At 42.3% G+C, this 15,484-nt stretch overlaps 1 protein-coding gene across 3 annotated transcripts in view; it reads right to left on the reverse strand.

The window, feature by feature from the left end:
* tsnare1 (T-SNARE Domain Containing 1) overlaps nucleotides 1-15,484 on the reverse strand; it is a 190,029-nt gene that overhangs the window by 110,581 nt on the left and 63,964 nt on the right. For all 3 annotated transcript variants that reach the window (XR_006084846.1, XM_042332044.1, XM_007896759.1), the window contains exon 3: nucleotides 908-985. Coding sequence is in view for 2 of the 3 variants with exons in the window: in XM_042332044.1 (XP_042187978.1) it covers nucleotides 908-985 (78 nt within the window). In the remaining variant the exon portion in view is untranslated. The remainder of the gene's footprint in view (nucleotides 1-907; nucleotides 986-15,484) is intronic.

The following is a 15,484-nucleotide window of genomic DNA, read 5'->3' on the forward strand; positions in this document are numbered from 1 at the left end:
TTTCTCCCACATCCGTGTCATGACCCGCTCAGCCTTCCGCCACCTTCACATTGCCAACTCCGCCACTGCTTCATCCCTCAGGCCACCGAAACCCTCATACACGCCTTCATTACATCTAGGATCGACTACGCCAACTCCCTATTTGTCGGCTTTCCCAACTCTTCCCTCCACAAGCTGCAGATCATCGAGAACTCTACAGCTCGTGTCCTCTCCCGCACCAGGCCCCGTGACCCTGTCACCCCCACCCTCACCCGGCTCCACTGGCTCCCCAACCCCTTAGAGGAGAGAGTTCAAAAGCCTTGTCCTCAACCTCCATGGCCTTGCTTCTTCCTACCTCTGTGACCTGCTAACCGCTTATCAACCTGTCCACTCCCTCCACTCATCAGGCTCTGGCCTGCTCCACATCCCCCGCCTGGCCCACCCCATCATCGACCGTGCCTTTGGCCACCCTCCTAACTTCCCTGTTTACTCTTTGGGCAATCACCTTAAATCTCAGTCTGGTTTGGATATTTTTAACTATGGTGATGAGTTTCTACATGAGTCAGACACCTGGCTGACTAAAAAATAGACTGAGAGGATTCTGAAATCCTTTAATTCTGTGCCCTCTAATTACTGACTCACTGACCAGTGGAAATTATTTCTCCTTCTTTGTGTTATCATAAAAATCTCTGTTGTTTCCCTATCATGCCCCCTTTTACATAATACATTTCTCAGCTTCTCCGCCAATTACAACGATCTCACTGTGACCAATCTTCGTTGGTATCTAATTGTGAAAGGATCTTCTCTTACCTGACACAAAGTATGAAATCTCGTCCATTTATTACAAATATCTTCCTAAACTTCTCCTTCTGATCATCAGAACCAGCCACTGGTCTGAGGCTACGAACAATGGAGGAAACTAACTCACCATTTGTGTTGATGCGGAAGATGTTTGCTGTGAGCTCCTGAAAGACTTCTTGGATTTCGTTCGGATCAATCTGTGATGCTGTTTTGGAGAGGGGAGAAAGGGGGAATAGGGAAAGGAGGAGGGGGGAAGAGAAAAAAGTAAGCATTCAATTAATTGACATTGGCTAACAATTCCATTCGGCCTCATGTGCGTCAACTTTGCTGACATCAGTCAATAATGGGGGCAGAAACACTTCGGGTGAACAGTACTCAAATCAGAGCAGGGTGAGGAGTGAGGCATCTCACTGAAGTTATTGTGAGAGAAACAACACTCGATTTTTCCCATGCTTTGTATCATGCCAAAACATCTCAAAGCACTTCACAGCAATTAATGTCAGGTGTAGTAACTGTTTTTCTCTTTTGGCAGACAATCGCGACCCCCATCCCGACCGTGAGGTGAGTGGGTGAATAATCTGGTGAATCATCTGATGGTCAGGGCACAGATTGGGTTAAAACGTCTAGTCGACGTTACGCGATTGATAAAAGGTGGGGGGAATCCTACTAGCAATACCAAAAGCACAAGACCTTTAGCCTGAAAGAGAGAAAAAGAAAGAGAAACAGACTGAGACTAATTTTTTAAAAATCTGCATTTGTTTTTTTCAGGTTGTTGGGACACACACGATAATCCATCACCGTGCTGGAAGAGCCTCCGAAACAAGTTACTGAAGAGTTCTACCCACATACACATTCATGAAAAGCTCCCCGTTACTGGTATGGAGCACAGCACTCTCTCCCCAGAGGGACGAAACCTGCTAACCTAACCCTGGAGAGTTTGTAGGGATATCCCAGAGATTTGGTTTGTTATTATGGAATGTAACCATCCAGGCAAGTGTTTCTTATAGGAGGAGGTGAGGAGAAATTTGTTAGCGGATGATAAAGCCTCTGCCAGGGCCTCCATTAAAGCCATGAGCTCTTAAAGCAAATGAGCAATAAACGTGCCTTCAGCATAGCTGAGAGGATTCCAGGAAAAATATATCCGGCTGTACAATAACTCCTGTGAATGCTGCTGGAATTAATGGTTAAATTACTATTTTCATACACCAGCACATAAAGGCTTCGCCACAGGGAAATGTAATTTAAATCTAATAATGGGTTGTGTTTTCTCTGCTGCTCCCCTCCTTCCACCCACCCCACCTCTCCTCCCTCTCCCATTGCATTCAACAATGGTCTCTATTAAACGCTGGTACCCACTTCACTTCCATCAACAGTAAAACAGATTTATATTATACTGTACTGCAATCCAGACTCCTGTCCATAATCACAAGATTACAAGGTTAGCTTGGATGAAAAAGGCCATTCGGCCCATTTGATTTCATCCCAGAATATCCATCCTACCGTCCTGCCATTGCAGCATCGAGCTTCTTTTTAAATTAATCCCAGTGTCTTAGCCTCAGCCACCAATCCTAGTAGCCCCTATGCCAGTCATTAATTAGGATAGTAATATATACTAGTATCTGTACCCTGATCCTGTCTTTGCAACCCTAACCTATCTAATCTAGCTTGACCCTCCAATGGAGTGTTAGGAGGCCCGCCTCATTATTGGAGCTGCTATCCTTGTATTAGATTGACGTTAAAGATTGCACAGCACTATTCTTCCAGTTCCTTCCAGTATCCTGGCCAAAAACCCTCATAGCTGTTTATGGGACATTGCTGTGCACAAATTGACTGCCAATTCGCTCATAATGTACACCGTTATACAATTTACAGTATAAAGTGCTTTATTATGTCCTCATGACCTGAAAGGTCCTATATAATGCATGGATTGTAATTATTGTTCATGTCCTTTTGTTCTATATCTTGGAAGTCTGAAATTCTACCTACTTTAGCCTGTAAGACAAGACCATTTAAGGGAGAAATTCCATCTGGGTCTAGATTCAATGCTTTTGAGATGTTCTCAATATCAGGCACTATATCAAATGCAAACATTTTTATTATTTTAATGTTTTTATTATTTTAATGTATCAGTGACGTAAAAAATAAGGGGGTAGAAATTTTACCGGAGTCTAGATTTACTCTATTACTGCAGCATTTCAGAACATCCAGAGCTTGGCAGGCTATTACACACAGCCTTAATTTTGGAAGCCTTTTTTTTCTGGAAATTTCTCTTAAGAACTAAAAGAAAAATGGTTTCAAGACTGAGAATGAATTCAACAAATTGTGGTTGATTCCTAAATTCAGTCTCGATTTGGAAAGCCGTCTCTTTTTTTCCGTGGGGATAAAAACAGAATAATATTTGCATTTGATATGACGCCTTACCACATGATCAAGTTGTATCAAAGATCTTCACATGATTTATTGTATTTTGTATTTTGTAAGCAAACCCATTGTATATAGAAAAACAGGAAGTGGAGGACAACATTCAGCCCACCGAGCCTGTTCCACTAGTTTATTTAGTTTATTTAGACCGTAGCAGATCTTTTAATAAATAAAGACAATGTCCTGTCTTTTTGGCCACTCCTCTTAAAACATCTACTACCCAAGTAACTGTTGATCTCAAATTCCAAATCAAAACAAAAGAATTTTCTATAATTCTGTGTCATCTTAAACTTTAGGACAGAACAATCTCGTAGACTCAGACTGAGGGGAATTCTGGCCTCTGGTGTCAGAATTATTCACATGCTCAGGTGCTTACTGTTTTTTAATGTTGTAGAACAGTCAGATGTATAATAACATTATTGAGTAAGTTAGCAAATTAATTTAATGAATAATGGAAATACTCAGTGCTTTAAATAATGGAATCAATTCCCTTCTGATTGGTTTTAAACAAATAATTAATCCACAGACTTGTTTTTTTAACAGCTGTTCACAATGCCGACCCCTTTCAATAAATATGCAGTTTATTGACTCCACTGAATAATGGAATGAATACTGACTGGACTTTAATGAAAAGGTTTGTTGAATGAGCAAGCAAGTAAATAGCTAGAACTAACCAATTATTTGAGATGTATTGCCACGCAAATGGGTTGAAAAGAGTAGTTAAGGTTAAGTGTCATTTTTTGGGGCCAGCTTGGGTGTCTGACACATGTGGAAACTCATCACCATGTTTAAGAGTATACAAATCAAACTGAGAATTCCCTGCGTCCCATCTACACATGGAAATCCCAGAGATAGATTGCTGGAATGTGCACTCTCTCCCTGGTGGGATGCATCCTGCTTACTTAATTCCGGAAAGTATTAGGCTCAAGTTGGCAAGAGCCAAGGCTTGGGGACCCCAGAGCGTGCGTTGGTGTACTGCTGGAGTCTGACCAGCTAAAACCATAACAGAGCCTGGCTCAGTTGGTAGCACGCTTATCTCTGGGTCAGACAGCTGAAGACTTATGCCCTATGTCGGGGCAGTGAATTCACAGTCAAGACTGACACTCCAGTATCGGTGGTGGGGGGGGATAGCAATGTCGGAGGTGCAGTCCTTTGTGTCAGACATTAAACCAACCTCCCTGCTTCCTGTCCAAGTGGACATCAAAGATCCTGTGGGCTATTTGAAATGAGATGGGAGTTTCTCCCGGTGTCCTGGCCAACAATCCCCCAAATTAAAAAAATTGGTCTTTCACTTTGTGGCTGTTTTTGAGACACTGCTGTGCGCACTTTCGTTACCATGTTTGCCTACAAAATACACAGACTACACATTGAGGAAAAGTCTTTGAAGTGTTTCAACATGCAAAAATGCTATGTTTAATACAAGGATTGTCATTTATTTCACAGAACTGCAGGGGCCAGCGAACAACTCACCATCAATATATGTGAAGAGTCTAACGTGACTATATCTCAGACTTGTCATTATATATTGAATAAATCTCTCAAGTCATGCAGGACATCACTGACGTGCAGGTCCCAGCAATAGGAAACAATGTTGTCTTGATTACTATGCAGGGTATGCAGGCATGATATACAACGTTTCTATTGTACAGCCTGTTACTCTTCATTCAAAGCATCTCGCTCTCTCTTCGCTGACATTATCCTAAACGCCTGAAACACACTGCAGCCATGTGAAGGCAAAGTGACTGTCGTTGAACCACCTGTGGAGACGCACTAGACAGCGGGAAACATTGACAAGTGCTGAGCTCCCTTGTTCCCAAACTTAACTTCACAAAGCCAGTTTAACTCCTGGAGAAAGTACTTATATTTACATCCCCCTTCACTCCTGGGAATCAGTCATTGTATTCCCTGTTATCAGGACAGTGTATTCTCTTTTATGAGGTTCATCCATTCCCTGCTGTTGGGTCAGTCTATTCTTTGCTATTGGGTTAGTCTATGGGAGAAGACCTGGGTTTGATTCCTGGGCAGAGCAAAAAGTTAGGCAACTTTGCTTACTCTACACGCCTCTGTTTACCTAGCAGTAAGTAGGAACCTGGTTGTTAGTCGACTGGTGGATCGCTTTTCCAGTGGTAATGATCCCTCCAAATATATATATTTTAGTAATAATTTGGTCACTCAATCCATGACTGTTGGTGGGACACTGCTGTACACAATTGGCTGCCGTGTTTCGCCCACAAAATACATCAATTCACTTTACAGTATATTCTGTGAAGCACTTGAGACGTCCCAAAGGCATGATAAGGCGCTGTATCAAATGCAAGGATTATTATTTTATTATTATTATAGGGTCAGTCTATTCCTTGTTAGGTCAACTACAACAACAACAAATTGCATTGATATAGTGCCTTTCACATCAGGAGGACATTTCAAGGTGCTGGACAGTCAAGGGTTTGTACTCAGCTGCGAACTGGAGTCAAGAGAGGTGGAGGGCAAGGGGGGTGGAGGTGGATAGATGAATGAAGGCAAGGACGAACAGGAAGATCTTGAGATGGGCCTTGATGGAGGCGAGGGGGGACAAGTTCTATAAATCCAAGTTGTTGTTGTTGTTGTTCTAGAGGGTAGGTGCAGAAATGCTAGTCACGACCTTCGATGTTGGAACAGGCAAGGCGAGGGACATGGAGCAGGCCAGTACCCGCTGAGAGGGGGGAGCGGGGGGAGTTGGTGGGGCTTTAGGAGCTCACGAAGGTAGGGTGGAGCAAGACGGTGGAGGGCTTTAAAGCTGAGGACGAGGATTTTAAACTCGATCCTCTAGGGGATGGGGATCCAGTAAAACCAGACAAGGTCAGTCTATTCCCTGCTATTGGAGAAAACCCACTCTCAGACGTCTGTTTTCTGATTGAAGAGCCATAATCTATCCAATCATTCCTCAAATTCCCATGCCCCAATACAAGGTATCAGCCTTGCGCTCTCCTCTGCACTAAGTCTAGAAAGAACCAGTCTACCGATGTCTACTGAGGGAGCGGGTGTGGGAAGATGAAGTGGTCTCAATGCAAATCATTCATTATAAAGAATTTATCAGTGTGGTTTATATTAAACTTTCTTGGTGACTAAATATAAATGGTTCTCTATCCCTTCTACACATATTATGCTGTTATTGCTGCTGGCCATATTTCAGGTTTACGAGGACAAAATTAAATAGGCATAAATCTAAAACCACACATTACTGCATGCTGCTCTCTGTGTAATATTTATGAATCCAGACTGTCCACTTCTCTTTAGCAAGAAGAGCCAAATTTCTAAGATTAAGATGAAATAGTTTTAAGGATAAGACGGGGTGAATTTTGAGCCCGCATAGAAGCATCCACTACTAGCTCTCCCCTGAGGCCATGGAGACCCTTATCCATGCTTTTATCACATTAAGGTTTGACCATGCCAACTCTCTACCCGCCTTTTATAATAATCTCTGACCTCAACAATGGTTTGTGGTGGATATTGCGTGAATTAACTTGGGCGTGAAAAAGAGTAGCCTACATACAAGGTTCATATCTACAGTGCAGTACACAGATTACTGTGTTTCATAAATACAGTGCAATATATATATACTGTAATGTACTCCAAGGTTCAAACACATACAATACATATGCAGTGTAAGCTACATAACTTACTGTAAGGTTTGTACATACGTATACTATACAATTTACTGTGCGTACATACTACAAGGTACATAACTCACTGTAAGGTTCTCTCCTTTATACGGAATCAATGATGGGCTTACAGACCATGAGGGCAGACCTGCTCCAGTTGTGACTGGCATGACAGAGCAGTTAATGGGAGCGTTGTCAAATGTTGTCAAGAAGCAAAGTCTGTGCATGAAATATGAGGTTGTGATTGTCTAGGAGCGGCATTTTGATTTATAACAAGTCACAAAGCAGTTCCCATATTAAGCAGGAGCTGGAAACACTTCCACTCTGTCTCTCCTCACAAGGATGCCTGTGACACCTTCCCAGCTCTCTTCCCGCTGGCAGTGAGATCGCCACCAAAAGCCGAGCCTCCTTCGTCTTTGCTCGGTGCGAAAGCTTCTACATTACTCATTTTGAATTGTTTACCTCCTGTGAACATCCTTTCAATCAATGGAGGTCTAACTTGCGATATCTCCTAGATAATTCCTATTTGACCGTTCTTACGGTCACCTCCCCACTCCTCCGGCTCGGAGTCGTGCTCCGCCACCTTCAAGTGATCTGGGACGCTACCCTACGTGAGTGTCGCTGTGTCAATACAAGTTGTTGTTGCTGAAAGTGTCCATGATAGACAACATTGCACAATTGTGTTGATAACATTTCACTGATTGTTGCAAAAATGAGCTTCAAATTTTCACCCATGTGATGTACAGCCAATTCACTTCAGTTTATTCTTTGAAGCACTTTGGGACGTCTCGAAGAAATGGTAAAACGCTATGTCAAATGTTAGGATGAGTACAATGATTATTAGTAGCAGTAAAGAGCAGGAACAGCTGATTAGACACAGACCACAGTGAATGGGCTGAATTGGGCAGGTTACTGTAGCTCAGTGGTTAGAGCCTGGCAAGCGAGAGACCCGGGTTGGATTCCCGTCAGGGTGAAACCTTGGGCAAATTTCCTTACTCCACACGCCTGACAATAATCCCTGAAGAAAACAAACACAATAATAATTTGGTCACTCAGTCCACGACTGTTTGTGGGACACTGCTGTGCTCAAAATTGGCTGCTGTGCTTTGCCCACAAATATACAATCAATTCACTTTACAGTATATTCTGTGAAGCGCTTTGAGACGTCTAGAAGACGTGTAAAGCGCTGTATCAAAAGCAAGGATTATTATTATTATCTCTTAGTGGGATCCCTTAGTAAGGGAATTCTGTTAAATCCCAGTCGTTTTGCAGCCACTTCCCTCAGAAGAAGCTGGGACTGTTTTCACTGCAATGATGACAAGAATACCGAAAAACCCCAAAACTATGATGGGGTTTCTTAAGATGAACAGACCAGAACTATTTCCACTGGTCAGTGAGTCAGTGACAGAAGGCATAAATTGAAGGTCATTTAAGAGCAAAAAGAGGAACAAAAAAGGTTAGAAGAATTATTACACACACAGGGTTATTAGATATGAAACACAACCAAAAGACACTGGTTAGAATCATAGAATCATAGAATTATACAGCTCAGAAGGAGGCCATTCGGCCCATCGTGTCTATGCCGGCTCTTTGAAAAGAGCTATCCAAATCACTCCCCCACTCTCTCCCCATAACCCTGCAAACTTGTCCTCCCCAAATAATTATCTACTTCTCTCTTAAAAGTTGTTATTGAATTGGCTTCCACCACCCTTTCAGGCAATGCATTCCGGATCCGAACAACTCACTGTGTGAAAAAAACATTCTCCTCACCTCCCCTCTGTTTCTTTTAACAACTATTTTAAATCGGTGTCCTCGGGTTACCGACCCACCCGCCAGTGGAATTAGTTTCTCCTTGTTCACTCTATCGAATATCCTCATAATTTTGAAAACTTCTATTAAGTCTCCTCTTAACCTTCTCTGCTCCAAGGAGAATAATTCTAGCTTCTCTAGCCTCTCCTGATAACTGAAGTCCTTTATTCCTGGTGTCATTCTGGTAAATCTCCTTTGCATCCTCTCCAATGCCTTGACATCCCTCATGAAGTGTGGTGCCCAGAACTGAACACAGTACTCCAGCTGAGGCCTAACCAGTGTTTTATAAAGGTTCATCATAACTTCCTGACTTTTGTATTTTATGCCCCTATTTATAAAGCCGAGTATCCCGTATGCNTTTTTAACACCTGTCCTGCACCTTCAAAGATTTACTTATATGTGCAGGTCTCTCTGTTCTTTCACCCGCTTTAAGATTGTACCTCTTAAAGCGCTCTGAGACGCCGTCCGGCGTGGAGGGCACTATATAAATCCAAGTTGTTGTTGTTACCATCTAGCTTATTTTGCCACTCCTCATTCTTCCTTCCAAAATGCATCACTTCGTATTTCACCACATTAAACCTCATCTGCCCATTTTACAAGTCTGTCTATGTCCACGTGCAGTCTGCTTCTGTCCTCCTCACCACTTACTACTTTTTCTAGCTTAGTATCATCTGCAAACTTGGAAATTGTACTCTCTATACTCAAGTTCGGGTCATATAAAGCAGATAAATTTAGACATATACTTAAAAAAGCAATAGTATAGAAAGGTATGAGAGCAGGTGAAAGGAGAGGAGTCAGACTGGATGAATGACTCTGGTAAAGAAAGCCGGCACACATAAATGGCCTCTTTCTGTGCTGGAAAATTGTATAAATTCCCTTTTAAAAGTGTCAGCTCAGTCGGTAGCACTCTTGCCTCTGAGACAGAAAGCTTTGGTTCAAGCCCCCACGTTGGTACTATAATAACAATGTAATAATAATCTTTGCATTTGGTATAATGCCTTTCACTTTGTGAGGATGTCTCAAAGTGCAGAGGATTGTACTGTAAAGACTGCACATTTGTCGACAAAACACAGTGGCTCATTTGCACACGGCAATATCCTACCCATGAATCGAATGACCAATTTTTATTTGGATCATTGTTGGCAGGACACTAGAAGAAACTCCCGTCTGTTTTTTGAGTAGTATCATGAGATCATAGAATCATAGATCTTTATCATCCACCTGAATGGGCAGATGATGAATCTGAGTTGACCCTCCAGTTTGCAGTGGTGGGTGAAATGCGCTGCAGTGTCAGAAGTGACGTACTTCAGATGAGATGTTGAACCAAGATTCCGTCTGGCTGTTTAAGTTGAAAATCTTACTGCATTGTTTGAAAACAGAAGATAGTTTACCTCGGTGTCCTGCTCAAGTCCCCTGATAAAAGTAAATGGTCATTCACTTTCTTTGTGGGACATTGCAATGCGCAAAATTAGCTGCCACGTTTACCTACAAATACAGTCGCAAACCTTCATAATAAATCCTGTGACAGGCTTTGAGACAATCTCTATCTCAAATGCAAAGATTATTATATTTTTAAAAGAATGGATGGTGCCTCAGCCGCATTCTCACCACCTGAAGGAGCAGAAAAGTCTCAACTAGAGACTCGCCCACCTGACTCCTTACTCCCCCTCACTTTCTGGAACCTCATCTTGCTTTTCTGTCAATCAAAATTATAAATCCCTGGCAGTCCTGTCACAATATTAGTTTTTCGTCCGGAAAATTAATAGCATTTAATAGCATTTTTTTTAACGCTTTCCCTAATGCTTTAATCCATCTTCCACCAATGTTGTTGACAGTGTGTGATCAGNAAAAAAATTTGTCATCAGTCACATTTTTTTCTGTTAACGTTCCCTTGACAAATGGCGTTCACTTAATGGCTTACATCAACACTGACTCACACACTGTGACCAATGTAAACTCAGCAGCGGTGTTGAGAATAAGTTAACTTTACATTATCTGCACGTCACTCTCCTTCAGACTTATTAGTTGTGTGAATTGTTTTGAAACAAGTGTGCAAAGTGTGCAGAGTTATTCTGGCATACTTTCACGTGGCTTTAAAACACTGGTGTCAGCGTGGCTTATTTGGTAGCACTCTCGCCTTGAGTCAGAAGGTTGTGAGTTCATGCCCTACTTGAATAATAATGATGATCCATACAGGTAATATAGCAAAAAAAATCACTCATTCCATGACTGTTTGTGGGACACTGCTGTGTGCAGTTAACTGCCACGTTTCACCCACCAAGTTACAGTCAATTCATTTTACAGTATGTTCTGTGAAGCGTTTTGAGATGTCTAGAAGACGTGAAAAGCGCTATACCAAATACAAGGATTAATATTATTATTATGTTTCATGCCAGGAGGACATCTCAAAGTCCTTCACAGATTGTAAAGTGCAGTGACTGTGCAGTTTATATGCAAGGGATTGTGGAAAGACACTCCCTCAGTGAGCACTTCATTCATACATGTTAAGGATTTGCCTCTGGGTATTGTTGTGGTGAAAGAGATTTTTAAAAACAGACACACACACACAGAATTTCTCAAGGAATAATGCATAATAGGACATTGCTGAAGAGCCAGCAACCATAGTTTAGCAGTAGTGCCTATTTAAATAATTGAATGTTATGGGAAGTAAAGTGGTCCCATTCTGCTATATGTTGACGAACTTGAAAACAGCTGCCACACTTGCTTATAATGATGGCTGTAAATGGGTTTATTCTTGGACATCTCCTCCACTGTGTGTCTCCTTCAGAGGTTGATTTTACCACGTAAAAGTTAACAACCCTTCCCAAAGTCAAAAACTTTTAACACTTTATATATCACTTATTAACATCAAAAAATCTCAAAGCATTTTACAGGTAATTGCTGTTAAGTATTTTAACTGGGAATTTGTAGGCAAGCCCAGCAGGCTATCTGTACACTGTAAGGTCCCATGAAGTGAATTAATATTTTATATGTAATTGTGCCATGTCAACTTTAACATGTCACTTGAGAGGGTATTGGGTACCACACTTTAGCATCTGGCCTGAGAGACAGCACCTCTGACAATCCAGTACTACACTGCATCATGAGCTCAAAGTGCTCATTGGGGCATGAACCCACAACAACAACAATTTGTACTTATAAAGCACCTTGAACATGAATGTCTCAAAAATGCTTTACAACCAATTAGAGACCTCGAGCAGTAATCCCATCTGATTTAATAGGCTTATAATAATAATAACAAATATAAAAATCATTACAAAAGAATCATAACACTTTATCATGTCATCAAGTCATCCCAGAGACCTTCACAGGATATACAGTGAAGTGGTGTGACTATCTGTGTATATTTGTGGACAAATCTTGGGATTATTGGGATTACTATATCAAAGATAAAGATAATTATTTTTTATTAAAGTTCCAAAGTGAGGCTGGATCCCACACCCTTCAGACTCCACCCAGTTGATCCCTGTCTTCTGTTAACTCTAGGAAGGGGAGGGCCAATTTAGCAGCTCCAACCGTGAAACTCAGCATAGACCTGGATTCAGATGTAAAATGTTTCTCGATCTACCGCACCATCAGGACTGGCCAAAACTTCAGTCTTAATTTGGCAGCCGGTTTTCTTCTTTTTAAGAAATGTGGAAAAGCTGGCTTCCAAATTGAGGTGTAATTAAGAATTCTCTCCCTGCCCCCTCCCCCACCTTCACAAAAATACTCTTTCGTGATCTTAAACGCTATAGTTGTGAACACAGCTAAAACCGCAAGGGATTACAAGCCTCAACATCCTGCTGATGATCAGAGTTAAAAAAACAGAGGGAACAACGTAGTAATATGCAAAATGTGGCCTGACGTTCAGATTTACTGACAGTTACTCCCAGACTGATTCACGAACAGAAGGCCCTATTAATTGATATTAATTAATCATGCAAATTTAGGAGAATATAATTCATGTAAACATTTCTTTGGGAGTGGGAGGAGGGGAGTAAACAACTGTTTGGCAACTGCTCTCTGCAATGCTGGCGTTAAGTTACTTGATCTCGTTCTGTTCACTGCGTGATAACAACAACTTTTCATTTATATAGCGTCCCTTACTCATGGTAGTGCCCAGAGTGTTTGTACGGCCAAAGACTGTCCAGTGGTCTGGTTGGACAATAAAACAGTAATAACCCTTTCATTTGATATAACATCGAGACGTATCAATGTGCTTCACAAGTTTTTACTACGAATTTGAGTAGCCAATAATTAGCTCTTGACAACCTGCACCTAATAATCTCTGGAATTAGGTAGAAAGGGTGCGTTCCTCCGGGGAGAGAGTGAGCATTCCATTCCAGACACAGAGAAATTTCCATGTCTAGGTGGCATGCATGGAACTCTCTAGTTTGGATACTCTTAAGCACGGTGATGAGTTTCTGCGTGTTCCAGTAACCAGGCTAACCAAAAACAAAACCTATGACCAGATTTGTACCCAGTACTTCAGGGGAACCTGCATCAATGCTTTGTCACTTTGTACTATGGAGGTTTGAAAATGGTTTAAATGTTTTAAATTCTTGTACTTCACTGGAATTACTGCAAAGTGCATTGACTGTGTACTTTTGTAGGCATACGTAGCAGACAATTTGCACGCAGCAATATCCCACAAACAGTCATGATGTGTGCTGATTAATTTCATTTGAGGGATTGTTGGCCATGACATCAGGAGAAACTCTCTTCTCTTTTCAAATATTGCCGAGGGATCTTCAAGTGTCCAGCTGACCAGGCAGATGGGACCTCGGTTTAATGTCTCATCTGAAGGACAACATTTCCAGCAATACAGCATACCCCCAGCACTGTATTGGAGCATCAGCCTAGAGTATGTGAATTCAAAGTCCTGAAATGGGGCTTGAACTCACAACCTTCTGACATGGAGGCGAGAGTACCACAACTGAGCCAGGCTGACACCTAAAGCTCGCAGTCTGAGAAAGTTTATGAAGGATTTCGATACAGTAATTCCAGGTGAAGGTGATGGGCCCCTGAACAGCAGCATGGCAGATTGAGTACCTAATGACATGGAGAGGGGAAGTACTGCCTGAGTGTAATGTGGGGAATGTAAAGATTAGACACAATCTCCAAACAATCAAGATACAACAAGGCATTAAATCCACCGGAGCAGGACGAGACAGCACATAGGACCTGTCATGCTTGGGAACTAGCATGTTAATGGTTGTAGAAAGAGAAACGTTGCATTTTTACAGGTTTTTTACAGTACCTTAAATACTGAGAGACCTCAAGCTGCTTTGTAATAATTGCCGTCACATAGAGTCACTGTGTATTTGCAGTAAAGCCAGCAGCCACTTTGCACACAACACAGTAAGATTAGCAGCCACAAATGATCTGGGGGATTGTTGGTCAGAACATTGGGGCAATCTCTTGTCAAATAGTGCTATGGGATCTTTATAATGTTCATCTGAACAGGCAGACAGGACCTTGGTTTTACATCTCGTCTGAAGGATGGCACCTCTAACAATGCATCAGTGCCCCAGCACTGCATTGGAGCATCATCCTGGACTGTGAGCTCAGTACATGCCATGGGGCTAGAACTCACAACACTCTGATTCAGGAGGCTAGAGAATGCTATGGGCCGAGCCAGGCTGACATCAGTCTTTGACTGGCTTGGTGAGGTGGAGTGTACATCGTCCTCACTTTCAACACCCTCCACGGCCTTGCCCTCCCTTCATCTCTGACTTGCTAACCCCCTATCAACCTGACCGATCCTTCTGTTCAGCGGGCTCCGGCCTGCTCCAAGTCTCCCACCCAACCCGCCCTACCATCGGTGGCCGGGCTTTCAGCCTCTCTGCCCCCACTCTTTGGCACTCCATCCACAGTCCCTTCGCCTTGCCTACTTCAAGGCACGACTCAAGATCCTCTTTTCAACCGTGCCTTCAGCCGCCCTTCTACCTCTCTACCCTCCCTCATCCCAACCCGGCCCCTCCACGCTCAGGTCCTTATCCCTGACTGTTCAGCGCCCTGGGACGTCGTCCCGATGTGAAATGTAATTTTGTTGTTGTTGGATGATCTGTAAGATCAATTCTGAATAAACTATCCATTTGGAATTGATCCAAATCTCCCCACGGTAATGTGACTGGCTTATATAACACTGAGCTGCTCAATGCGTGTCGTCACCAAACCTATTCCATTGTATTACAGTGCTGACAGACGTGCATTCCCAGGCTTGTGAAATAGACATAGAGACTGAAATCACATTATCAAAAAAAAAGCACAAGAGCTTCAATAGTTTGATGAAGCCTGAGATTAAATCAATAACTAATCTAAAAAAAATTCTATTTAATGTGAATTACAGCAATTAGGGTTAGTGGTGAGCTTCAATTATCTCCCACTTTAGGCAACAAACAGGTAGACAACGCGTAGCAAGCAAAAGATGTTCAACTAGACTCGACTGAATTAATCTGTAATTATCAATTCACAGCATGTGTAACTACAGCAAGCGGCGGTGCTCAGATAGTACACAAATTGGGTTTGTGAACAGTCCAGGCTGATGTTCCCGTGCAGTGCTTGGGCGGAGTGGAGTGTCAGCAGTTCGGGGTTCCACAAATATGCGGTTTTGTGGATTCCCTTCATCTATTCCCTTCATCTGGGAACAGAGCAATGCAATGCTCCTTCTCTCTCCTAAGATAGGACACTAAGCTAGGAGGCTCAGTAAACTGTGTAAATGGGAGTAGGAAGTTACAAAGGGACTTAGACAAATTAAGTGAGTGGGCAAAGCTGTGGCAAATGGAGTTCAATGTAGGGAAGTGCAAGGTCATCCTCTATGGACTGAA

The sequence above is a fragment of the Callorhinchus milii genome, unplaced genomic scaffold (assembly GCF_018977255.1).
Source record: "Callorhinchus milii isolate IMCB2004 unplaced genomic scaffold, IMCB_Cmil_1.0 Scaffold2, whole genome shotgun sequence".
Taxonomy (NCBI): Eukaryota; Metazoa; Chordata; class Chondrichthyes; order Chimaeriformes; family Callorhinchidae; genus Callorhinchus; species Callorhinchus milii.